This window comes from Papaver somniferum, chromosome 11, assembly GCF_003573695.1.
Source record: "Papaver somniferum cultivar HN1 chromosome 11, ASM357369v1, whole genome shotgun sequence".
Lineage (NCBI taxonomy): Eukaryota > Viridiplantae > Streptophyta > Magnoliopsida > Ranunculales > Papaveraceae > Papaver > Papaver somniferum.
In genome coordinates, this window is record NC_039368.1 from 102,611,227 (window position 1) to 102,636,980 (window position 25,754).

General features: G+C 36.3%; 3 protein-coding genes across 5 annotated transcripts; 1 reads left to right on the forward strand and 2 right to left on the reverse strand.

Annotated features, from left to right (window-relative positions):
- Positions 1–6,811: 6,811 nt before the first annotated feature.
- LOC113323850 lies at positions 6,812–8,299 on the reverse strand. 3 transcript variants are annotated; one of them, XM_026572193.1, is made up of 4 exons: positions 8,082–8,299; positions 7,800–7,890; positions 7,645–7,721; positions 6,812–7,458 (listed from the first exon to the last, which is right to left on the reverse strand). In XM_026572193.1, exons 2-4 carry the CDS (start codon positions 7,855–7,857, stop codon positions 6,961–6,963), a joined length of 633 nt encoding a protein of 210 aa, XP_026427978.1. In that variant the 5' UTR covers positions 7,858–7,890; positions 8,082–8,299; the 3' UTR covers positions 6,812–6,960. The 3 variants fall into 3 exon arrangements, with proteins under 3 accessions (XP_026427978.1, XP_026427980.1, XP_026427979.1); XM_026572195.1 differs by having other exon boundaries at positions 7,800–7,898; XM_026572194.1 differs by lacking the exon at positions 8,082–8,299 and having other exon boundaries at positions 7,800–8,070.
- An 8,524-nt stretch (positions 8,300–16,823) lies between these two features.
- Positions 16,824–17,838, forward strand: LOC113322766. Its single transcript, XM_026570910.1, has 3 exons — positions 16,824–17,078; positions 17,316–17,498; positions 17,581–17,838. Exons 1-3 carry the CDS (start codon positions 16,860–16,862, stop codon positions 17,737–17,739), a joined length of 561 nt encoding a protein of 186 aa, XP_026426695.1. The 5' UTR covers positions 16,824–16,859; the 3' UTR covers positions 17,740–17,838.
- Positions 17,839–18,126: 288 nt separating this feature from the next.
- LOC113322765 (transcription factor E2FA-like) lies at positions 18,127–23,882 on the reverse strand. Its single transcript, XM_026570908.1, has 14 exons — positions 23,402–23,882; positions 21,275–21,464; positions 20,984–21,040; positions 20,789–20,874; positions 20,622–20,710; positions 20,450–20,504; positions 20,189–20,241; positions 20,061–20,111; positions 19,918–19,966; positions 19,692–19,757; positions 19,515–19,591; positions 19,130–19,355; positions 18,721–18,787; positions 18,127–18,618 (listed from the first exon to the last, which is right to left on the reverse strand). The coding sequence occupies exons 1-14, from the start codon at positions 23,609–23,611 to the stop codon at positions 18,482–18,484; spliced, it is 1,413 nt and encodes a 470-aa protein (XP_026426693.1). The 5' UTR covers positions 23,612–23,882; the 3' UTR covers positions 18,127–18,481.
- Positions 23,883–25,754: the final 1,872 nt, after the last annotated feature.

A 25,754-nucleotide genomic window follows, 5' to 3' on the forward strand; every position in this document is an offset into this window, starting at 1 on the left:
TCGAATCATCTCTTCAAGTGAAAAATTTAGAGTTGGATAAACTTAATGAAAATTTCACTAGAATGATGTCTGTAAAAAAAAATGAGATTGATACCCTCAAATGTGATCTACAAAGTCTCTCGGGAAGCTCATACAAAATCTCAGCTACGTTGTTTGGGCAAAAGTCCTTTGGTAACACGAATGGTATTGGGTTCACCAGCAGGACCTCAATCACTAACAACTGTTTCATCCCTGTCAGCTCATGTAAAGTGGAAACAGTTTGTTGTGATAAAAAGGTAGCTAAGTCTTCTAATGATAAGCTCTTTCTACATTTCTTATTTTGCGGAAGCAAGAACCATGTTTAAGAAGAATAAAAACAAGATTGTTAAACTTCAAAATGACATACTGAGAATGAGTCAGCTATTGAAGCATAGTTTGAAATTTTCAATGTCAAAGATAGATAAACAGAGAAGAAGACGAACCAGAAAAGGTAAGAATTTTGAATACACAAATAACCTTGTTAAGTTACCTAGTGACGTAAGTGGTGAGTGTCTTACTCACCCCATCACTACTTCATTGTAGTAATGTGTGCATCCTTAAAACTAGTCGACTTGACCTTTAATAAACCTTGTTAAACTACTCACCCCATCACTACTACACATACTTGACCTGTCGAAAATTTTTAGATGCACATACAATTATTTTTGTGAGTTAATTATCATTTGAATAAATCTCTAAGAAAACTATATACACATGATTGATAATATTATAACCTATGGTTGTGACTCAAACTTAAAGTCTTAAGTGTTATATGAAAATGATCAAGCTTATAGTTCAGTCGGCTAGTTTCGGCTAACCGTTCATGAACAATGTCTTTGTACATGGTTCGGTTACGGTTCATCCTAACCAAAGTGAATATCTTGATATGTCAATCATATTTCAAAGATTCATCTAAAGGCGGATATAGTTTGCTTGGTTCCAAAGTTATCTTAGCTTAATCCTAAAGCAACCTATACTTTCAAAGTTTATATAAGGGGAACCTCAAATAATTGGGATCTTTGAATCCCGACACTATTCTTGTGTGTCCTAGTTGTAAACTAGAGTCGTTCTCTTCCTAAAACCCTTTTAGGGTTTAGCAAATACAAAGACTTCACAGAGATTCGTGAAGCCATGTCCAACTATATTTTATCTTGATAGTTCGTGTATCCTGATCTTGTTTGATTGTTGAGCTACTCACTCAAACAAGATAGATAGAAATCGCAAAGTTCTCTTCGTCTCAGACTTTGTGATTCCACAGGTTTAATACTTGTGAGGTCGATAACAATCTAGGATGCTCTTCGGGAACCATAAGTCTAGATTTTGAGGTTATCTAGACTTTGTCTATTATTATCGATTTCCAGTCTCACCTTGATCTACGATAAAAAAAGGAAATCACACATATAGGCTTATCTGTGGGAGGCAGATTGGTTTAAAATATTCAATTGAGTTGAAGCAACTCTTAGGCTATAAAGGACGTCAGCTAAGGGAATCAATTGCGCGGAGTCCTTCTGGGATTCAAGAGGCGTAAGGAACGCGACTATAACTGAATTGTTGTAAGGGTTTAATTCGGTCTCCACTACATTCCAGTCCAAAGTTAATTGGTAGTAGGCTAGTGTCTGTAGCGGCTTAATACAGTTTGGTGTTCAATCTGGATTATGTCTAGGGGTTTTTCTGCATTTGCGGTTTCCTTGTTAACAATTTTTTTTTCCGCATTATATTGTTTATCTTTATAATTGATGTATCACAGGTATTACATAAATCCATCAAAGCAAATACATCCATCCTTTTATATTGGATACGACTTGATTGATTCTTGGATATTGATCTTTGGAATCGTCCAAGTACTCTCACACGTAAATTAGGTTCACGGACTTTTCTCTGTAAACTTTCTGATTGTGAGAGAAATATATATAACCTTAAATATTATTCCTTGATTGGGATTCATTAAGTTGAACTTTCAGAATTTTGTTTAAGTTTGTCCATATAGGTTTCATAAGAAAAAGTTGGTTGTGTATTTTGGTACCTCCGCGTTTTCAACTCCCGGCATAAGTTAGGGTCGGTTCTACCTTGACTTCCAATATAGGTAGAGATCGGTTCTATCTTGACTCCCAACATAAGTTGGGATTGGTTCTACCTTGATTGCCTACATATGTAAGGATCATTCCAGCCTTATATCTTCAATGAAAACCAAACTTTTAATCCTCTTAATGTTTTTAAACTACGAAACAAGTTCGTAAATATACTTCATTAAACTCATATAATTAAATATCGTTTTCTAGGCATGAAATCAAACCTATGTTCACTACACAATCTAGTAACGAGTTACAAAAATTATGTTGATGTCGCAATTACGAAGTTCAAAAGAAAAGCATTATACTTGGTAATTCAATATGAAATTACGAGGGTACCCGAATACACCATGTTTTCTCGTCTCAACCTATAAATTCGATACCAAGTGGGATCGTCTATGGACAAAGTCGAGAAAATACAACAATAAGGTATTAACTTGACAATAGTTACGGTACAAGACCGATTGGCTATAGGATCAATGTCAAGGGATTAGGAATTAACGTACAAGTGTTATTTACTTTATTATAATAAAAAAATTATAATGCGGAAGTAAAGTAAGTGACACAACAAGATTTTGTTAACGAGGAAACCACAAATACAGAGAAACCTCGGGACGTAGTCCAGTTTTGAATACTCTCCGAATTAAGCCGCTATACAAAGAAAAAATCCAACTTCGTATAGTTGAGACCAAGTAATCTACCCCTAGTTACTTAGTTCCCTAAGTATCCCCGCGTCTACGACCTTATGGTAACTTGAGTTGCTTTACCGATGTAAAGTCTTAAGCACTCAACTCCTTTTGATCGTCTTCCAAACAGTAAAGGAACAAAGTTGTTTGGTTACTACTTCAATAATCTTTTAGAAAAGATTCGTTGAGTTTTGACAAAGGCTCTCCAATTTAAACCAGCAAACTCCTTTGTCGGGTAAGATCAATCCAAATCAGTAAATTAGTTTCGGATTCACAACTATCAGATTCGAATATTGAAAAATGCCACCAAATGATAGTTTCCAATCTAAACGACTATATGATCAAATCCATCAAAAGATAAACCAGATCTAAGTCGGATCCCATCCGATCAAGATGTGTGCACAAATCACGAGATACGAAACCCAATAAGAAAAATCTTCTTGTCCTCAAATCTTCATTTGCCTTCTATTACACCTGCACACCACAGACTTGAATCCACTTATGATCGATCATACACAGATTGGAGTCTGTTAACAATGGATGATCACAAGTTTTCTTTAGATATAAAAATAGTTCTAAAGATCTCGTCAATACTTTAATCTAGTTTGAGTGACTCTTATGTCAGAAGAGAAGGCTCTCAAGAATAATCAAACTAGGTGCAATCAAAGTTTCAACAACCTTTAGTCAATCAAATCAATAATCAAAACTAAAATAACAATGAAATTATATAGTTTCTCACAAACGGTACTCGTAGAGCTTCCTGATCCCACAGAAGTATTTAAGCGAGCGGCCGTAAGAGATTTCGCCTAATTAGGGTATTTTCCTCTCCGAATAGACGGTTCCATCAGAAACAACACGAATGAAGTTTTCATGGCTCTTAGGATGGTTTGCAAGAAATGCAAACTCAGCTATTCATAGACCAAGGTTTTTGGACAACAAGGAGATTCCAAAACCGAAAATATTCTCAAGATATTCGATAAATACCTCGATTTTTCATATTTCCAACTAATATCCAACCTGTAATTCTGAAATCTCTCATTACAAAATATCAAATATTATTTTATCACTTAACTAGTATAACTTTCCAAGAGATATGTTTTGATTTACTGGAAAATCAAAAACATATAATAAAAAATATTTATTAAAAGATTCTCAATATTTCTGATTGGGATCACCTTGAGTATCAAGGAATATATTTGAACAATAAAAGATAAAAATTATATTCATGTTCAAATTATATCGATATCTGGAACTTTCCTATTTAGAAAACCCTAATTCCAGACTCACACAAAATCGTAAAGTAATATGTAAATATAAAGATCGGTTTTGCTCGACCGGTTATACCATGACCCCTAACATAGGTTAAGATCGGTTATACCAAGTTTCCAAATATAGGTACGGATCGGTTCTACCATGAATCCTGACAATAGCTAGCATCGGTTCTATCATGACTCCCCAATATAGGTAAGGATCGGTTCTACCAAGATTCCCAACAAAATCTAGGATATGTTCTACCATGTAGCCTAATATATCTAAGGATTAGTTCTACCAAGACTCTGAACATAAGTTAAGATGGGTTCTACCGTATATCCCAAACTAGGTAAAGATCGGTTTTACCATGTATAACTTTCAACATAAGTCAAGATCGGTTACCAAAGTTATTACCTTAGTTCGAATTGGTCATCCAATAGATCTTCAATGAAACTTGGACCAAAATTTCTATTGATTTCTTTTCGATTACGAAATAAGTTTCGTATATCTACTTCCTTTAAACATATGTAATCAAACATAGTTTCCTAGGATGAAATTACAGCTACATCAAATGCACAATCAAGTAACGAATTACGTAGATTATTTCGATGTCGTATTTACGAAGCTCAAAGGATGAACGTTATACTTCATAATCAAATATTCTTCCTTGACACTTTGATCATAATAAAAGGACCAAGTCTAATACTAGAGTATTACATATAATTTGCATGTTATATTCAATATTAAACGACTTGAAAGCAACAATACGAATGGAAACAAGTCAAGTCAGTATCACTAACCTCAAATGAAAGGATGATGTCTTCATTGTAGTCGGTACGTCTTCACGATCTTCAAGTCTTTAAGTTAATACTTGTATGTCTCAAGATTCCTAGACTTTCTATTCTAACCTAAACGAAGTTGACTCTAATATATTTAATCAAGCGACTCCAATTGAGTTTTGATACTAAATATGACAACCAAATTTGACATCCCAACGCTTGGTGGGTTCAATCGAGCAATGCTCTAACACAATATACTAATATAAAACATTCATAACTATTGATATATTGTTCCTTGACATTTTGATCAAGTCTCTAATAATGGAGTTTCATGTATATAACTTCGCATGTTATGTTATCAATCAGAAACGACTTGAAAGCTTACGATATAGAAATAGAAACAAGCCAAGTCATGTATTACTAACCTCAAATGGAAAGATGATGTCTTCGTTGATGTCGATACGTTTTCAGATTCTTCAGGTCTTCATAGTAATACTTGTATGTCTCAACATTTCTAGACTTTCCAGTATAACCTAACGAAGTTGACTCTAGTAATCTAATCAAGGTACTTATGAGTTTTGATACTAAAATATGACAACCAACTTTGACATACCAACGCGTGGTGGGTTCAACCGAGCAGTGCTATAACAATTTTGGTTAAAATTCTAAATGTGGTATCCTTTTCCCCCTCAACTATTGGTATAGAGAAGACCTGGACAAAGCAATATGTGGCTTCTTTCTTAAACATATATCCATGTTCTGTATGTTACCATAGTTAGGATATATGTTGATCATAAAAGCTGATGCCCGACCACGAACCATGTTTAGCGTGGACATTTCTCTATAAACCATGTCCAGAAGGGTGTAGTCATTTATCTATAAGTTTTGTTCAGATAACTTCCTGGCACCATTGATGTTGCCGGTGGACGACGACAACTGAGATCTATGGGCTGCGGATATTAACAAATGGGCTCTTCCAGTTTAGGTATTTTGATTCTTGAGTGTGTAAATAGCGAAGTGCATCAAGTTCCCCACTGTTCCATTGTCATTACATTTGAGTAGATGGAGCTTCCACACTGGACTGACATTATCAAGACTACAAAATTTAAGGAGCTTGCTCCTTGAAATGCAGATTGGTAAACAGTATTTAAATGTCTTGGAAACATCATGATTCATCAGTTGCATTCTATGTATAAAAAGCTAGGTTATAATTAGTTTTTTTCTTCGTATTGTAGCTTCTATGGCTAGCTAAAGTTTGGATTTTCCGTTTGAACAGAGTACAAATGGATGCGACAGTCATCTTCGGTAATTATGGGCTGGCGCAGTTGCACTTTGTTGTAAATTCTCACTTTTTTTTCTTCTATATAGTTTCAATGTAGGAAAGTAAGTGATCGGGTTTGCATTACACCATCACTTTCGCGGTTTTGATATGAAGCGGCACTTGTATTACGCATGCGTCTTTGCTAAGTTTTGAAAGTTTTATTAATAAAACTTAACATACAGTTAGGAAATTTAATTGTAAAAATTATATAGGGTTGGGAGTTCATATTTTTCCAGCCGTCGTTTACTGTTAGGAAATATTGATTTATCAATCGTAGGCAATTCAAAAACTAATTTTTAGAACCCTAATTTAGTCAAATTTAACCTATTCATGTAATTAAAAGTATTAAAAAATTGTGGATTTTTTGTTTCTTATATAATTGAAGTCACTATTGGCTGAAAACACACGATTAATTGTCGTTGAAGAAAAAACAAAAGAAAAAAGAGGCGAAGGTGGAGGAGAAGAGGGGAAACAAAGGAGGAGGCAATTTGTATCTATTTAGTTTTTGATTTTTAATTACCTCATTTAAATTAATTATTAAAGGATAATTAGATCATCAAATCATAATTTTATGTTATTATTATTATAAATTAGGTCTTCCCAAATTTGTATTTGGAACATCTGAATTCATGGGAGCAAAGTCGAAACCAAATCCTTGGAGCCTCTCTATAATAGGGCTTCATTAAAAATAAGAAAATACAAACTGGCATTGATTTCCAATAAAACAAAAAAAAAACTAATGTAGGCCATGTAGCCGAAAACAAACAAACTAGAAGAGTGGTTTGACGGGGGCAACAAACTTCACAGCACTATATCCAAGTTTAACACTGGTTGGCTCAACCATGTTGGATGTTGAAAGTGATCACGAAGCCATAACCAAGTACCATAAAAAGAAATGACGCTGTATTGCTGATGATAAGGATAAACTTCTTGTACCGATGGTATTCACGGCGATATTGTAGAATAAGACATATCAATACACCCAAAAAGTTGCAGACGAAAGAAGCGGTGAATACCCTATTGAACGCGGCCAAGCTGTGTTTGAGAACTGGACCATGGCTTCCAGCAATCGTAAGCGCTTCAGTGAAGTAGAAGGCGCCAGCCGTGCAAAATGATAACAGGAAGGAAGACACCATAAGTAGCACCTCAATTAACCTGTCTTTAGTTTTGTTCATCCAACATTGAGGATGATGACACTGATCGCCGCCAAAGTAATTTTTGTAAGCTTTTCTCGCAGCTTCCTTGTTCTGACAAAGCTTTCCATCAAGACCGATATGAAATTCCGATTTTGGTAATGAACGATTTGATGTCAAGTTCACTTCCTTTTCTTCCCTCTGTATAACATGTTTCAAAAAGGTCAATGGGGTTTCTATCACTCAAAAACAACTCAATTTTCGTCAAATTTATCCGAATAAGAGTCGGTATAACATTCAGAATTTCCATGGGTAGCAGAAAATCTAACTTGTTCATGTATGGTGCACGAAAAATCATATAAATGGACATTTAGTATCACCACTAACCAGCAAATGAAGCATCGCCCGCAAAAATTTACGGAAAGAACTAGTTGGCAGATTAGTTTTGTCATTCTTGCCGTTCCCTGATTCGAAATACAAATTATTCAATCAGCTCTGCAGGAGATAGGAAAAAATGTGGAAAAAATTTGAAAAATTGTTACCAGGAGAAGAGATCTGGACTGATACTCGGACGTCATCACCAATTCCAGAGGTCGTCATATATACACCGGTTTAGTAATAGCCTTCCTCCTCCTGTTGAACTGAAAACTCGTGAAGATGAAAATCTAGATAAATGAATACAAAATCAAGATATGAAATTTCAGATGTACTAAACAGAAAACTGACTGAATTCTTCGAGCCGAAGAAAACAAATCTTCCATTTCTGATTACCATCTTTGGGTCGTTATTTGTTTAAATTTCATTGCGAATTTCTAAAATCTTACACTTGCAGTTCATCTGGTTTTGTTTGAAGGGAAATTTTCGTTTCATTTCGGGCCTTTTCTCCTTAGAAAGCGCAACAAAGGATTTATATTGATTCAAGATTTGGAATTATGATGATCTTGATTACATATTTACATCTCCTTGTATGATTGATTTAACAGGTAGAATGTCACCAGCAACTTGTGGTGGAAAATTACTACGTCTCTTTGGAGGCTGGAGTTCAGTTGATTCGAGTAAGGAAATACTTTTTTTTTTCAGTTGCCTTAGCATGTGTATATATGTATGTGGGCCATGTTGTAATGTTTGCCAGTACTAGATTTTAATGAGGTTTGGTACTTTCCATTTTTACATAATCAGTGTATTCTCCAGAAGATCCCGAGATAGTTGCTAGCTTCTCAAGATATGCTGCAGCTAAGAAACTGGTATGTGTTTGGCTGTGCTACTACTATATGTCGTACAAACTGTTTTCTGTAACTCTTGAGTCTATCTAGTAAATACATTGGACCTCTCCTTGCCATCCAACTCTAAGTCATGCTGCACACGGTTACAATGTACGCAGTACTATTATAATCCGCACTACAAGCTTAGCATCGTTTTTGCAGGGTGCGTCTCTTATTTATATGTATTACTTGATACATTACTTGATACAAGGGACTTAAAGTCTAATGCTCTACCAATCAGTAACATGCCAACTAAAACATTCAAGTGCTAATAATAGTCAATCCTCGGATCATCTCCATGTGCCTTCATAGCCTAGAATGCACTTGGATGTTTTGATACTTATGTATGAACCGGAAGCGTATCTGATAACGAGGGCATTTCTGATACAAATCTGCTCTTGCAGAACTCCTATCAACTAGGAGCACTCATGAAAAATTTGAATGAGGTGAATATAGCAATTAATTATCACTAATTTCTATGCTGTTGTCTGGTGAGTAGTAGCTAACAAGGACAATTGGTTCTAGTCCTTACCTGTATTCGTATTTCTAAAGTTAATTTATTGGGGGTGCTCATGGCGTTGCTTGATTGTGGTATCTTTTCTTTTTCCTCTGTCCGGAAGTTCCAGAAAAACTGCTTAAAGGCTGCAAGCAGCTTTCTGATGGTTGGTGGGGATCTTGGTAAATGTTTTCGTCGCAGTAGCTAAGTAAGGGAAATGTGATTTTTCTTTTTACCCGCTCTTACACTTACTATCTTGACTCCATGAGTCTGATTTTTGTTACTACTGTACTGTGATATTTAGAAAAGGATTTGTCAGAACATTATTACGTTTTCATTGAATAAAGTAAAAATAGAATGGCAGATTTAGTCGCACTAATAAGGATTTGCTGGAACTAGGTTCTTCATTAGTGCAACTAAGTTTGCTATTCCAGGGATTCCTCCCTAAGTTTTCTCGTCCGAGAATAGAGTAACTCTTTTGGCTTGGGTTTCATTGATTCTGAAGGTTGTCAGCAGCATTTTAACAGAGATTTGTATGGGTTATGGTATTCGAGTAAATGAGTATATTATGCACCCCACAAGGAATTCCGCAAGCTGGGTTGGATAAGTACCGGTACGGGTATCCGATTCCGCTACGTATCGAAAAATCCAATTCGGCATCTCCGAAAATGGCCGATACGGATACGAACGGATACCGCATACATAAATATTTGCAAATGCAATTTTATGAGACTCAAGAATGTATCAGAGCACACAAATTCAATCTAATCCCAAAAACACTCATTGTACACCTACATATCACAACAGTTCAGTCCCACATTGCTAGCAAATTTGGAATTTCCTCTCTCAACCCTCACTATGGAGGGAGTAAACTCCTTCATTTTCTTTTTAACTGTTTCTCCTCTTCACATGTACAAAGCACGTGAAAGCAAGAGAGACCTTCAAAAAAAAAAAATTTGAAGAAAAAACTTTTAGAAAACTGATAAATTTTTGATAAGCCTTTTGGGAAGTTTCCGAGCAACCCATGAATTAAGCATTGATTGGTACAAAAGAATTCGTCATCTCTCTCTTAAATTTTGGAGACCATCTCTTTCCCTTTTTTTCTTTTTAAAAAATCCAGGTGACCATTTCTTTTAAGATAAACTGGGAAAACGTAAAAAAGAATGGCTTAAATGGTTAGTTTTCTTAATTTTATGCAAAACCAAATAAACAAATCTTTTTGAAGTGGAGGAATACAATATAGTGTTACGACTGCAACAATAAAATACTCGTAATTTTGAATAAAAATAATGAAATCTAAATTGAAAAAAACTGATTATCAAGCAAACAGGTTCAGTTGATCATCGAGCTATCCTTAAGACATGTCCATCCAACAGTGCAAGTAATTCCCTTAAAATCATGGATCATCTGCGTGTAAATACGCGTAAAGGTTTGGGAAGTTCAAGTCTTAGACCATCTCCAACGAAGAATTTGTACCCCTATACAAAGGAAAACTCATCTCCAAGCCTTTATTCATACCCCATACATGGGGAAGCTGGGAAGGGACTGTTGGATATTTTCAACGTTTTCAAGGTTTGCCGCTACGCAGAGTTATTCGATGATCGACCTGGAGGTCTAGGGGGCAACGCCCCCTAGCAGAGTCCGAGGCAGCGTCTCGTGGAATTTTTTTTCTGGTTTTACTTTGTAAAACCTAGAAGTTTCCATTCAAAATTGAACAGACGCGTCTCTTCCCATAAGCCACCATTAATGGCTTTTGGAAGCGTCTGTTGGTGATGAAACGACACTACCAACATGCATGAATATCACTATAAGTAGCGAAGATGTTCTCCCATTCCAATACATCAAAAAAAAACAATCTGTTTTCTTCTTCTTTAAAAAGCATCATCAGAACCTTATACAGTGTGTTTCTTGGTCGGGTCAAGGAAGTACAATCCTTGAATTCGATTACGGTGTTAGGGCTTCATTGAATCCTGAAGGCATAATTCGAGAGACCGTTTGTACTCGCCAAATTTATTGGGAAAGGTCAAATTATTGTCTAAAAGAATCGAAAGAGCCTTGAAGTCAGGGGTACACCATTTTCTGTTTCTGTTTTCATCCTCTTGTTTAACCCAAAATTTCCAACATGGACTAAGGGAACTTAGCTAAACTATTCATGGGGAAGCTGGGAAGGGACTAAGGGAACTTAGCAAAATTATTCGTCGACCGGTAAAAATCAAGCGATGGGTAAAACATCTAGCTCGTCCAACCGTTCACCTTTCTAATATGTTAAGTTCCAATAACCGGTGAACAGTTAGTCGATAAAGCATTTCGGTGTCACCAAACATTAACCGACCGGCCAATAGTTCACGAATTGGTGGACTATTAATTTTACAAGTTTTTTAAAAATGCTTCCGCACAACATGAGGCACCCAATACGAGACAAAATAAAATTCCCGTCGGGTAATTAGTCAAAGAATGATGTACACTGGGCTTTTTTGGTGAAGCACTAACCGACTGGTAAACAAATTCTTGATCAAGTTTTTATTCTGAGAATACCTATAGGACATCATCTTCCCCTATAGATTTACATGTAAAATAAAATCGTTTCCATCTAGGATTTTAAGGGAACTCGCCCTTCCCTCATTGGAGATGGTCTTAGGGAAAGTAAATTTGTTTCATGATCAGGATATTAAATTGCGCTCAGTAAAATGTATCGCGCGCAAAATCGATTTTAAAAATTAAATTATATAGTGATAAAAATTAAAAGACAATAATAAATAAAGAAATTAGTTACCCGGCCGGGAAACTAATTTTCGATTGGAAATCAATATACGAGTCACAAAACTGTTTCTTTGCTTTTCTTTAGCTATAGTGTATGGAGCAGATGCTATACGGTTTAACTCGATGGTGTGATTGATTAGAGTCAATGGATTCACTTTTCTAAAAATAAAATTCTATTTCCATATATACAGTAATAGGATCCATGTTCAGTAAATAAGATTAAAGGGGAAATGGTAATAGAATTTTTCCAATAAGAGAATTTAAACCCCATGGGATGGTGGGTTCATGATACCTCCTCTTTAGGGAATAGATTCCTGAAAATGGAATTTTCTTCCCACCATCCAAACACGCAGGTAAAGTTATTTGTAAGTATTTATACTTCAGTTTAACTTGGTAAGGGGTTTCAATTCTTCATATGAATTTAGGAACAAGCCATATAGAACATTTAAAAGCGATTAAGATCAGCAATCCATAAAAAAAAAACTTATGGAGAACAAAAGCGTGGAATATATAAAATGTTAAAAAGAGAGATTTATCGAGATTAACTCATGACTTCATCGAATAATTTTAGTTTTTTATAAATTTATGTAGGCTTGTCTCCTTTTATATGTAAACAATAACTGAAGTCCTAAGAAACCTTGATTAACCAAACTTGGTGTTAATGGGTGAAAACGATTTGCTGGTTTTTGAGGAAAAGTGGAGGGTTGTGCGGTTCCTCGATCGAGCAAATTTCCTAAACCTTTAACATATACACCGCACGGGAGTGCTTTGAGTTCGAGAGATCAATATGTAGGACTCCAGCCTAAACCAAGATAATGGTCGTTCCAGAGTCAATTCGATCACAAAGAGGGATGAGGGTCGATCTGTAGGAGGAAATATGAGAATTGTGTGAGATCAATGAGTATTGAAGGATTATGGATGTGTTAGAGACTTCTGAAAGTTTGTGAATTCTTGAGTTTAGATAAGTTCAGATATGATGATTCTGATTAAGTTCTGATCGTTCAGTTATATATTGATGAACCTATTTATATTGCAGAAATAGTAAACACACTGATCTCCAGTAAGTGTGACGGTTGCAGGGGAGTAAAAGAGTGGGAAGTGGAAAATCGTGGTTAAACCAGTTCCACATGCGTGGAGAATTGGTTGATTATCCATCCACCACTTTTCTAACTCCTTCAACTGCTTGCACGACTTACTCACATTTCTCATCGTGGATGTTCACATGTGTTGTAGGCCGTCATACCAAAACCCTAGTGAATATCCCCCATGTATCGATATCTCATGAATGTGGAGTCCGCAAGGCAGGCATTATTTAATTAGTCAATTGTTAACTTGGTTAGACCATGAGTCTTAGCCTTGGCTATCTGGGTTCTTTTCTTTCTAAACTTAACCTTATCATGCAAATATTTAGTGTTCCTGTCATCAAACGTTAACACATTCTCTTTAGCTCTCTGCATATAAAACTCATTTTTAACCTCATAAAAAAATTTATGCTTATTTTCCAACTCAGATATCATGTTTCTATTGTGGTTATCAGTAGAATTCTGAGATAACACAGATATTTGAGATTGTATGTCTCTAATTGGGTGTGAAAGTTCCCAAATTTCTTGACATTCTAATATTTAAGAATAAACTTCACATGTTGCAGAGACTTAGTGAATTTAAAAGCATTAGAACCAGTATTATTCACATTCCAATTCTGCCTAATCAAATCAGCACAAGAATTATCAAGAAACCAACATTTGTTAAATCTGTAAGGCTTTCTATTAGGATTATCATCCCTAGCACTACCAAAAAAAATGGGGCAGTGATCACTCCCATAAGGTACTAAATGGTATATAATACTATTTGGGTAAACCTCAAACCACTCATTATTACCCATAACTCTGTCTAACCTCTCTAAAACTAGTGATGTATTATCCCTTCTATTGGACCAAGTAAAAGGAGCTCTTATGAAAGGTATATCAGCTAGATTCAGAGCATCCAAATGATTATTGATAAAATCAAGATCATATTGGGAAGGGACATTTCCACCTATCTTGTCTTCTTTCCTAGTTATGAAGTTCAAGTCTCCAACTACTATCCAAGGACAAGGAAATTTAACAACAAGGCCATCAAAATAATCCCACTGATTCCTAATAATTTCACATTTAGGGCGCCATACATAAACACAATGAGAGACCTAGAGTTTCTAGCATCAATACTAGTATGGAGGATTATGAAGTTCTTAGTAGCATCTGCAATATCTAAGTCCATACCATCTTTCCACAGAAGAAATAGGCCACCTGAAACTCCAATGGGATTGACATAATAGTAGTGGGGAAAACCTAGTCTTTGAGTGAATTGTATCATCTTCTTATCCTTATTCTTAGTCTCTGAAAGAAAAACAATGTCAGGGTCGTTGGCTATAATGAGGTCACTAAGATGATACCTAGTATACTTGTTCCCAAACCCTTGAACATTCCAAGACAAGACCTTCATTTTATCAAAATTGAACACTAAAATTACACAGAAATCTAATGTCCTAAATTTTAAAATTAAATTAACAAAACCCGAAACCCTAATTTTAAAATTGAAAAGAAGAGTTAAAATATGAACCTGTTTGGGAGGAGCAGACATCCCATGCTGATTTTGTGTAATCAATCCTCCAGATGGAATTATTGAGCTATCAATTGCCTTTTATCCAATTCCTACATCATAGTTGTGTTCATACCCCATACGGTTGCCATCCATACTTGTATACTCATCAGCATCCTCAAACTGGACATCATCGGATTGAAATATCGGATTACTACGGGTATTGAGTTGATTGATTGATTGGTTGTTTGAATCATCAGGGGTTTCTTCTCTTATTATCTTATTCTTCCTTGTATCAACTCTCATATCGGAATTATGTCCGCTTTCGGTGTTATCGACATTTGGTAATGGACAAGAGTTACTGTCCACATCCATCCCTTTGTTATAGGCAACCAGAAGAGCGTTGCCTTCTTTAGTTTGACTCCAATTAGCATACGTCTCATCATCCATTTCTTCAACTTTGAGTTCTTGTGCTATCATTGCACATTGAGAATCAACATGATCAAAAACATAGCACTCCTTACATATATTATATGGCTGCATCTCAAAATGGTAAATAACCCAGACTCTTTCACCCATAGCAGTGTGAATCCAACCCCCCCTCCTCAGTGGTTCTTTAAGATCTGCTTCAACATACACCGTATTTGTGACTTGCCCCTCGGTAATCTCCTCCTTGTTTCTGGCATAACTCTCTTTCCCATATCTTTGCGTATTTCATTCACAAGCTTTTCATTGAGCAAGATCTGTTTAATGTTTCTCAGGTTCACACTCCATACTTGACTTTCAAACTTATGATCCTTGATAGCCATTTTTGGGTTATATTTTTGTAAAGCTAGCAGACATCCTAGCATCAACCATGGACTCCTTGCAACCACACCGTCATACGCCTCTTTCCGTGCAAACTTAAAAACAAAAAGATTTTTCCCTTTCGAAATGATTTCAAACCTCTTGTAGAACGCCCATCTGGAATTGACTTCTTTCTTGACATCATCATGATTAAGTGGATCTTTATTCATGATTTTTCCTAGCAGGCTGTATTCCCATTCATCTGCTGCATCCTTAACAACTTGGATAGCAGTAATCGACCTCCTTATCTGTCTTGAAGTTCTCGAACTTGAGCCGATACTGACAGTTGACTGCATTCTTGATGACAGATTCTCCACCCCACTGGTACCTTGAGTTTCCATATTCACTCTTGAAATTCTAGTGATTAGGATTTTTTGATAGAGCAAATACTCAGTTATCTTGGTGTTTAGTATTCTGGTTGGGTATCTTATAGGGTTATAAAATATTTCGGTATAAAAACTTTTATTCTTTTCCTTATTGAATTTTGGTAACGGAATGCTCTCATGCTGATTACTCGGTACCAAATTATTGGTTGTTTTTTTAATTTTAAGGTGGAGAGACATTTTCCTAATTTCGCTGCTACAATTACGCTGGTATTGAATGACTGATTTGAAACAGTTTAAACTTTGTGCTACGTTGAAATGAAAGGTTCCAATCATGGCGAAAGATCTCGAGATATTTGAGAAGAAAATGATAACAGGCATGGAAACCAATAGATAGTAAAGGGTAAGAGTTCTAAACGACTTTACAGAACCACAACTCTGAAGTAGGATAAACACGACTGATGGATGGCAAGCACTACTGCAACACTCTCAACAATTGTAAGGACTTGGAGGATCACCACGACTTGGTTCTACGACTAGAGATTACACAATAATCAACCTGGGATATCTACAAATGATTAACAAACCATTGAATATTTATCAAAGTTTTAATATATTTCTGAGATACAGCAAAACAAAGGGAAATAAAAAAAACAAACAGGAATAAACCTTTGATAACTTGTACAAGATATCTAAAGCTTAACAAAACATTGTAAACGAAAGTTTAAGGAAAAACTAAAATTAAACCACAAATTCGTAAGTTGCCGATAAAACATTGTAAATGAAAGTTTAATCTAGTAAAATCTTAAAAAAATTGATGCGGAAGTCGCCAAAACAACTGATAGTGAGGCTCTTTGTTGTTTTATTTCTTTTAAAAATCTAAAAAGCCGATATAAAGACCGCCGAACTATGGAGTCTCTATCGCACTCTGATATCATTTAGTAAGGTATGTTTGCCCCTTAGCTATATCCATAGTGGATGCTTTTCTTTTTATACCCACGATGGATGCTAAAGTAGCAAATCTTGGCATATACACAAGCACGTAACGTTTGCTCAGTGAAATTGTAGGTGCCGTATACGGCCACTTGTAACATAGCCACGCCTCTAGTTGTTTTTCTTACTCGTTACCTCACGAACTATGCTAAAACAAATGGCTGAACTTTCTGTTCCGCTTGACTAAAACAGCCCTTTACATGAACACAATTTACGATGAAAATTTGGGCAACGTGAGATATTTCAGTAGCATTTATGGGGGTAAAGATGGCATTTACATCATTTCACTGCTCTAATCTTATTTTCGTCAATTTCTCAACCGGTGGATATCTTTTTTTGCCAGCAATGGCGTCATCTCTGCTCTTCACTTCTTCTCCCTCCTTCCTGAGGAACAGAGAATTCTCTATATTCAATTCTCGCTTTAAACCCTTAAAACCTAACTTGAAGCAGCACTTAATCAGTGTAAGAGCTCTAAAAGAAACAACCAAAGAAACTAAAACTAACGACCCTTCTTCCCCGGAAGAAATCACTCAGAAATTCGGTCTTGAAGCTGGTCTCTGGAAGGTAACTTACTGCTTATTATCTTTCTACCTCTTCTGTGTCAACTGCTATAAATTTTATATTGACATTCCAATTTGACTGTAAAACCAAAATTTCAAAAGGGTTTGTAGGAAAAGTACTACATCTCATGAACCAATTTCTTGAAATTAGGGTTTGATTTATCTTCAGTAACAAACTTTGAACTTGTTCGGGAAATCTAGGTGATGTAGATTTCATCTGAAATTGGTATTCGTTATTCAGATATTCAGTTCAAAAGGAGAGGAGGAAAGCGGAGAGAAATCTAAAGGGGAACAAGCCAAGGAACTACTCACTAAATATGGAGGAGCATATTTGGCAACTTCAATAACTCTCTCGTTGATCTCCTTCTCACTCTGCTATGCACTAATCAATGCAGGTGTCGATGTTCAAGCATTACTGCAGAAGGTAAAATCATCTTATATTCAGTTGAACTTAATGAATTGATGATCGCATTCTAATTTTGATATGGACTGCATAAATATTCTAGGTGGGGATTTCAGCAAGTGAAACTGGAGAAAAGGTAGGGACTTTCGCACTGGCATATGCAGCACACAAAGCTGCGTCTCCGATTAGGTTTCCTCCGACTGTAGCTTTGACTCCTGTTGTTGCTGGATGGATAGAAAAGATAGCTGGGAAAGACAAGTGAATTTTGTATAGGGTACCCAACCCTTGAACGATAGTTTCTGTATACAATTAAGTGTTCTGTCAATATATTTATTATTATCTTCAGCTTTCTTTTGCAATGTCAATTATCTCGAGGATTTTAAGGGCTGTATTCATATGCTGAAACTTATTAATCTGATCCAAGCGGGGAAATACACTGTTCATCCTAAAGAGTATTGCTTGACGATCATTCAATTTTTTGCCCAACTGTTCACTGGCAGATCAATCTCGTTTCAGGGAGTAATAATAAGACTCCGTAAGCTGATGGATGCATGAGATTTCCGTAGGCTGGATCAGTGTACACATCAAGAGATAACAGTAGCAAACAAAAGTTTAAATGCAACGCCGAAAGTAACATCCGTATCCAATCTTAATCACCTAAACACTAGTTAAATTTAGCATCAGTATGATAGAGCACTAATATACATGGATCAACTTCATATCCCGAAAAATTTAAATATTATTGATCCCTCGAACACAAGATCAAATACATTACTTACTGTACACAGAAGTAACTACATCCATCTCTTTTCCCCTAGCTACATTAACTTTCTATTCGAACCATTTTAAGTTCATGGTGGTCGTCCACCTCTAATCTAGGGTTTGATCAGTGACATGCCGAGTTCAATCCGGTGTAGGGTTGGACTACTGACATGTTAAATATGAGGAACAACAGGATAGGTTCTAGTATGAGTTTAGACCTGAGATTCTTCTGATCATTCGGTTCACCTATGAGAAGTGTTAGCAGCAGGCGGTGATCCAACGGTGCTAGAGGGTGGAGTTTGCGGTCGTGGCGTGCTTACAGCTGTCATCAAAAATTCCTCCGCTTGAAGTGTATCCACCCCATCCCATTCAACATCAGCTAAAGAGGAGTTAAGGAGTGTTTCAATTGTACAATGGAGGAAATACATAAATTACAAAAACAGGCTGAAGAACACAAACAGAATCATGAAGAAAAGGATACGTGCTGATTTCCACATGTCTGTGATGCTTACTCCATGATCTGATATGAGCCAGTAATCGGCATCTTGCTGAAAACAAAACAAGATCACTAATAAATATTTGTAGATTTCTGCTTTCTAAATGTAAAATGGGTCAGTTCGTTATAGAGATATCAGTAGTTGGAAAAATGAAAAGAAAAGAGGGAGTCTACACCGACAAGTGCATTAACAGATTATTTATATTACTGCATGTTAATTGTCAACTTAAAAAGATAGCAGCAGGTATCATCTGCGATATTGAACACCCCTCACATCACCTTATAAGGTGGTGGTGGAAGCATAAAGATTTTTTGTGAACTAGTGATGCATAAGTCTGCAAATTTTCTAAATAATCATCACAGGGAAGATAAATAGAGAAAGGTCAGTACTTACATCGACATCTGTCGGTACAATTTTCATTATTCCACCCACAAAATCTTGTGAAGCACTGGGATCTGAATACATTCTATTAGGATCTTGGGCATCTAGTTCAATCTCCTTCCCCCTGTTCTCCTCGGTTACCATTGGTTCCTCCATGTGGCTCCCTGAACTTGATGCTGGTGGGACAATAGCAGGCGCTTCAACCCCATTCAGTTCTTCAAATTTCTCCTCGAATTGACTAAAACAAATGATTCTTGCAAATATCAATAACATTACCAATCGATAAAAGAGATGCCATTCCATCACTGATTTAATGGACTATCAGCACATAATTGTTGTGTATAAAATGTAAACTAGATCATACTTGTAGTATACGATCTGAAGATAACATACATACCTGACAAGGTAAACATCAATTGGACCCATGGTGCTTCTGAGGACGATTCTATATCTCCTCTGTGGGTAGTCAACGGCCTGATGATTACAAGGATAAGTTCATCATGTGTAAAAGGTAAAAGCTACAAGAGATACATTGTAATAGATAGACTAAATCTTCCTTCCAGCTGGTCTTTACCTCGTCAGGATCAGGAACTTCAAGAGTGGTTCCATGAGGAGCTTTAATTGCTATGAGGGTCTCATTCTGTTTGAAATAAGAGATTCAGCATACAGATTAATGACAAACTAAAGAGAGAAAATATAAGACGCAAATGTTCAATCAAAAACCATCTATTAGCAAACAGCAGTGCTGCCAAGTAGAAAGTGTTTAGTTAGAAGTGAAGTGAAATTAAAATGAACCCAACCTGAAAGCAGGGTAGACTCTTGATGTCCTCTTCGGTCACAAAAAGCCACCTAAAACAAGGGGAAAAGAAACATGAGGAATTGCCAACAAATATTTATGCTGATTCAAATAAAGGGATTTAAACACATGGGAGCAGGTTAATACTTTTGATTGTTTTCGTCTTCGCTAAGGTCCCTCAATCGTTCTTGCATATCTCTGCAACAAACCAGATGCATCAGCTTAGCTCAAAGATACAGAAACAAATAGACAGACGAGCAAATCTAGTTTAGAACCTTATTCTATCATCTAGTCTGCGCTCCTCCATGGAAAGGTTATCAACTTCTGCCTGCAGAGTAAGAGTAAAAGTAAATACAATTATAACATCTGTTTCCTGGAAACACCAAAGACAGTTATCGAAGTTCAGCATTCTCAATTGATTTATAATTTGCAACCGAATGTCCAGGGCAATTGAAACTGCTATGCGCTGTTAAAGTTCCACAGCAGGAGAATAAAAGCTACAAAAGCACAAAGACAAGGCAGCTGTGTCTACATGCCTGTAATAGAGTAACATCATCCTCAATATCCCCCGACCTTGCACCATCAAGACCCCTAATCAAACAATCATTGCTCAAATAAATTATATGAGCATTTAATGCTTAAGCTTCTTCGAAATCTATTCATAATATCCTGAGAAGAATAAATCTTCAAAAATACAAAGTACATTACTTCCAACGAATTCTGTTCTTAAGCTTCTTCTCTATGAGACCAATTCCTTCCAAAACATTTGTAATATCATATATCCTCCTCTTTTGTACCTACATAAGCAGAACTTATTTAAGCTCAGAACATTAGAAAATCACAAGCCTGGTAAATTAGGTAGAAAAAATGATCACCTCCAATGTATCAGCCGCATTGTTCAAATCAAGAATCCCATCTTCTGCATGTTTAATCAAATTTATGAACTTTTTCGTCAAGAGCCCTGAAAAGATAACACAGATTTGTCATTCTCTGCAGTGCCTTGCACCATCATCGCTGTATGAAAAGCCAAGAGTCAAAAAGTGCCATCTAAGAGGAATCTAAACAATTACCTAGAGAGCTGTCATAACGGCATGTTCCAGCTGGAGTGAGAGGATTCCCGGGAGAACCTACAAATTCAACATAAAAGAATTTCAATATATGTTCCTTGGCATGTCACGTTTTTTTGTCCTGTCACAACTGCAGTTTGACAAGGTAACAGACACCGCAACTCGAAGTTCCTGACCCAGATAATTCGCTAGTGTCGACCCCACTAAGTTACCAACTAACAAACTAACTATTGCTTCTACAATTCCATTACCGTTGGGATCAAAAGTATTTAGTGTTAAATCACCAAACCTCACCAGCATTTGACACAGGGGTCTGAGGCCCTGATCTGTTGTATTTTGAGGCCTTTGTCCTGTTGTAAACCCTCCCACCTTTTCCTGATACAGGCGTTCGAAGGGGGCTGTTAACAACTTCAGCAAAGCCAGGACTGGTGGTCCATTCACTAGATTCTGCTTCACACTCTTCTATTTCGGTCTTTCGCTTCATCTGTCGAATTTTTGAGACAAACATTAGCATCATACAAACATAAAATTTAAGATGAATAGCAACATGTTACATCAAAACAGGAGTATGACATAGATAAAAAGACACAGGGCATAACCATAAGATAAGGTTAGGCTCGGTGTATCTGAAAATCTGAAGAGTGTATATCTTATAAGGTTAGGCTTAGCTGAGCATTCTAATCTAACTAAAAATCAAACATCTTCCTCAGCTTTTGTCTTAGTAGGACACATACTTCAATTAGATTCTTGGAAATGCCTCCATTGCAAATGAAATACCAAAATCTTCCATTTAAACTTCCAAAATTACAGCGTTTTTGATAAATGGTTCTGGTGACGAGCTTATCAATTCCACCTGAAGTGGCTTAAATATAAACAATTTTGCTACTCAGTGCACGCCCTCTTTGAGCAAACTAATGATGGCAAATGCACCCATGACCACACGAGATCCCATATAGCAGTTTGAAGGAACAGTAGAGTATCCCAAACGCAAACTACATTTCTTATGAAACACTCAAAAAGAAATTACAGTGTCGAAAAGCTTGGCTAGATTAGTATAATGTGCTTACACAATTCATGGATTATACCTGTCAAAAGATTATCTCCATCATACTCACTAAGCTTTGTATAAGTTTCCACTTACAAAGGAAAAACTTACATATCAATTATCTTAATATGTAATCCTACAGTCTACATGTATCCAAGTTTCCCTGCTCTCATGAATGTAGCATCAAAAGATTCCAAACAAAGTACCTCCTCCCATCTTCGAATCAGAGTCTTGTCTTTGGGTGTATAAAACCAAAGAGCAAGGAGGGAGAGTCTTAATCATATGCAACTATCACCATACCAGACTATTGGCCCAATTAAAACTAATAGATCAAAGGTATTTTGCCTCTTGCTTCTCAGCCTACTTTTAAGCACACTTTGGAATAAAATAGTTCCTGAAAGATGCAAAGCAATTGAGCGGACCTCCTAAAAGCCTCCATAATGTTCTCCGGATCAGTTATGATTAGTTGATTACATGCAGCTCGCTGCATATCCATCAACTGAGGTTCACCATACAACACACTTGCCCCCTCCAGATTGTTTTAAGGAGTAACACGATTTTCTTTTCCTTTAAGTCACTTAGCATTATGTATTCTGCCACTGTTGATATTGTTGGTTGATTCCTCTTGCTCCCAACAGCACAGTCTTGAGTCTTGACTGTTACAGTTCCAAGGTGCCAAAACTCATTTCGTAATGTATAGCTCAGTAACAAATAACATTCCTCCAACCAAATAACTCGTATCAGTGATCATTCACTGCTCAAGGTAGACTTGGTGCCATATAATGCATATGAAACAAACCTCCATTCGGCCGAACAATTTCATTTTTCAGTATCATTGTCCCCAAGAAATATGGTTGATAACTTGGTTTGCTTTTAAAACAATAACGAGCTCCAGGGAGTATCTTAACAAGGCAACCAAAAAACGCCAGCTAGTTTTTAATTCATCCCTCATGGTGCGTAGCAACCCAGGGCAAACATCCTTAGACAGACACTAGTACAGTTCAACGAATAAATTCCCTAGAAATCACATTCCATAAGCTTCCGGGAAGCAAATAGATATTTACCACTTCATCTTCACAATTCCTATCAGATCAAACATTCCCTCACTGCAGCTCACTATATAAAAACGTTTGATACCAGAAACTGACCAGGAAACAAAGTGAATTGCTCAAATCCAAAAACCTATCAGCACTTCCTTGTACATATAATTAAGTAAAATTACTACAAAATAGTCCAATTAAACCAAAATTTCACAAGAGCGTAATCATAAAGCATTAAAAGTAAACCGATCTCAGCAGAAATTGATAGGTTTAACTTTAATTGAAACGTATCCTAGAATGAATTAAAACCTAAATTAGATGAAAAAACAAACTTACGGGAGATTTAACAATAATGATTTCAACTTCATCGTCATCAACAACTGTACGATTATTATTCCCAGTAGGAGAAGAAAATCTATGATAATCTTCAGAAGGAACAAAAGGCGGTTTCATCGATGAAAAAGGTAGGTGACGCTTTAGAGATTGCATGATCTGTTCTGACGGCTGTGCTAATCGCTGTTGATTCGCAGCTCGGCCTCCAGACATCCAAAATCTAAGCAGTAATTAGTAGTCGTCCTATATGAAAACCCTCGTTTTAGAGAAGAAGACAAGATCAGATCGGTTCAGATCGGAATAGAGTCGTGAGCTAAGATCGGAGGTACAGAATAGAGAGAGAAAATTGAAGAAATTAGGGTTCAGGGTTGAGAAGGGGGAGAGGAGGTTAGAGATGAGGATGAGAGAGAATGTATGGGATCTGAAGTTTTGGGGGGGAGGGCGAAGAGGCGAGGTTAAAAAGGGAGAAAACGAGGGAAGGAGGGAATTTTTGTTTAGATAGAACTGGAGGGAAGGAAAAGAAAATATAAATAGCAAAACTAGATTTTTTTTTATATTTAAAAATCATTTTATTTTAGTCATGTTAGAGAGAGAGTATACTGACAGAAATTAGTTTTAATTTTTTCTTTGGCCCTTTCTTTTTTTTTCCTCAGTGTCGCGGCACGTGAAAATAATGTTCACGCTGGCTAGGGTTCGAACCGAAGATCCCCCCCGCCATTTGTTGCGGTTTACAGCTTTAGCTAACTCGGGGTTCACTTGGCGCGTATTTCCCGCCTCTTTCATGACATGATGTGACACACGATATCAAACCCTAACGCAAAGACAGTTTTGTGATAGCAAATTTGTGATGATTTATAATTTATGCCATTGGATACAAACGTAATTTGGATATGGAGGCTAATCTATTGTAGGGGATAATAGTTTGTCTAGGACTCGTGGTTTGGAAAATGCTTTTTAGGTACTCGTACTGTTTAATGCTTTTGCAGTGGAATTTGTGCTCATATGTTAAAGACTGGATTTTCTATAAGAGATTACTATGAGACGTCTAAGGTTTAAGGCCCATGATGATGCTCATTAGTAGTAAGTTCTAACTTGGTATACATTTATGCTTATGTTTTTTCATCAGCAAGTTGAGTTCGGTTTTGAAAGGTATTCAAGTAGGTGGCTGATTTTCGAGATGGTAATAATAAATGATACCTCTGAGACAAAATCAGTTTTAATGTCTGGAATCTGGATAACAAATGTTAAATGTATAGGAATTTAGAATTTCAGCAGGTTCGGCTAGATGCAAATACAAAGAGTAAGTCATGTGTTTACCATTTCTATTTTGTCATTTATTAATTTATTTTTCTTTTATATTTAACCATGTAATCCCTGGGTGATCTGCCTTTTAATCACGTGAAGCTCTAATTTGAATAAGAACTACCCTTAAACTAATAACAAAACACTCAAAATATTGTGTGCGATTTATATCCATTCAAAGGGCTTTTAAGGCACGCTGCAGTTGCACATACCTACTAGCTATTGGTGGTCCATCTTCATAGTTCATATACAACATCCATTCAATTTAGACCTTTTTTTTTCAATTTATTTTCTCATCTTTTCGACATTTTCTAATCCGAAGGAAATCGGACATCGTACTCGTAATTATCTATATGATTTGTAAAAAGGAGAGGATACCAAGTACGTCGCTAAATTTTATTCGTGAACCTATAAGATAAATTTTAGTTATAGTTAATATAAAGTGTAGATCAACAAAAAAAGATCTTGTATCTGATTGTAAAACAAGTTTCTCAGACGATCTCAAAAATCAATATCCAAGAACAACCTAGTATGTACCTGAACTGTACAATAACCGAATTCCAATAAGAACAAGTCTTGTAATCTATATCTGAAGACACAAATTCACAAGAGCAAGTCTTGTAGGTTCTATAAAGTTTCAGCTTAAAATTGCCTAGATTGTTTAATGTACTACTTGTGATATTTTTATTATAAAAATAAACAATATAATGCGGAAAATAAATAGCACAAGACACCAGAAAACTTGTTAACGAGAAAACTACAATCTTGTAGAAAATTCCCATGACCTAGTCCAGTTTGAACACCGTACTGTATTAAGTCAGTACAAACACTAGCCTACTATAAGACTTCGGACTGGAATATAGTTGAGACCCGGACGACCTTCCGATCAATTCAGCTTCAGTCGTGCTCCTTACGTCACTGGATCCAACGTGATCTTACGCACTTGATTGTCTTAGCTAACGTCCTTTACACCCCTAGGAAGTGCTTCAGACAAAGTGAATACTTTTAACTAATTTTCTTATAACATATATCCTATTGATTTTCTTCATAAAGA